Genomic DNA, 268 nt, shown 5'->3' with positions numbered 1-268 from the left:
GCTTGCCTTAAACTCATCATTGGAATGATATGAGTGTGCCTGAAGGACCCCAGTGGAATACAAACTGCACTTGCTATGCTTCAAACTGACAAGCTGAGTCACTGTGCGGGTGCTTAGTCTTGCCACCGAGCTATACAGAGTGAGGGCCACATCGCTGCCACTGGTGTAGCGGTCATCGTGGTGGTACCTGTTCTCCCAGTAGCTGTCTAACCCTGGTGTAGCTTTGATAAATAGTTTTTTTCATTAGATTTTTTTTAACACTTGAAAC

At 45.9% G+C, this 268-nt stretch overlaps 1 protein-coding gene across 1 annotated transcript in view; it reads right to left on the bottom strand.

Annotated features, from left to right (window-relative positions):
* The window catches only part of LOC119594578 (xylosyltransferase oxt-like), a gene marked incomplete at its 3' end in the record, with an annotated part of 30,183 nt that overhangs the window by 2,595 nt on the left and 27,320 nt on the right, over positions 1-268 (bottom strand). The window contains 1 exon segment of the mRNA XM_037943615.1: positions 7-221. Coding sequence (XP_037799543.1) covers positions 7-221 — 215 coding nt within the window.

Source organism: Penaeus monodon, chromosome 34 (genome assembly GCF_015228065.2).
Source record: "Penaeus monodon isolate SGIC_2016 chromosome 34, NSTDA_Pmon_1, whole genome shotgun sequence".
NCBI classification, from domain to species: domain Eukaryota; kingdom Metazoa; phylum Arthropoda; class Malacostraca; order Decapoda; family Penaeidae; genus Penaeus; species Penaeus monodon.
This window is presented reverse-complemented; position numbering and strand designations above follow the sequence as displayed.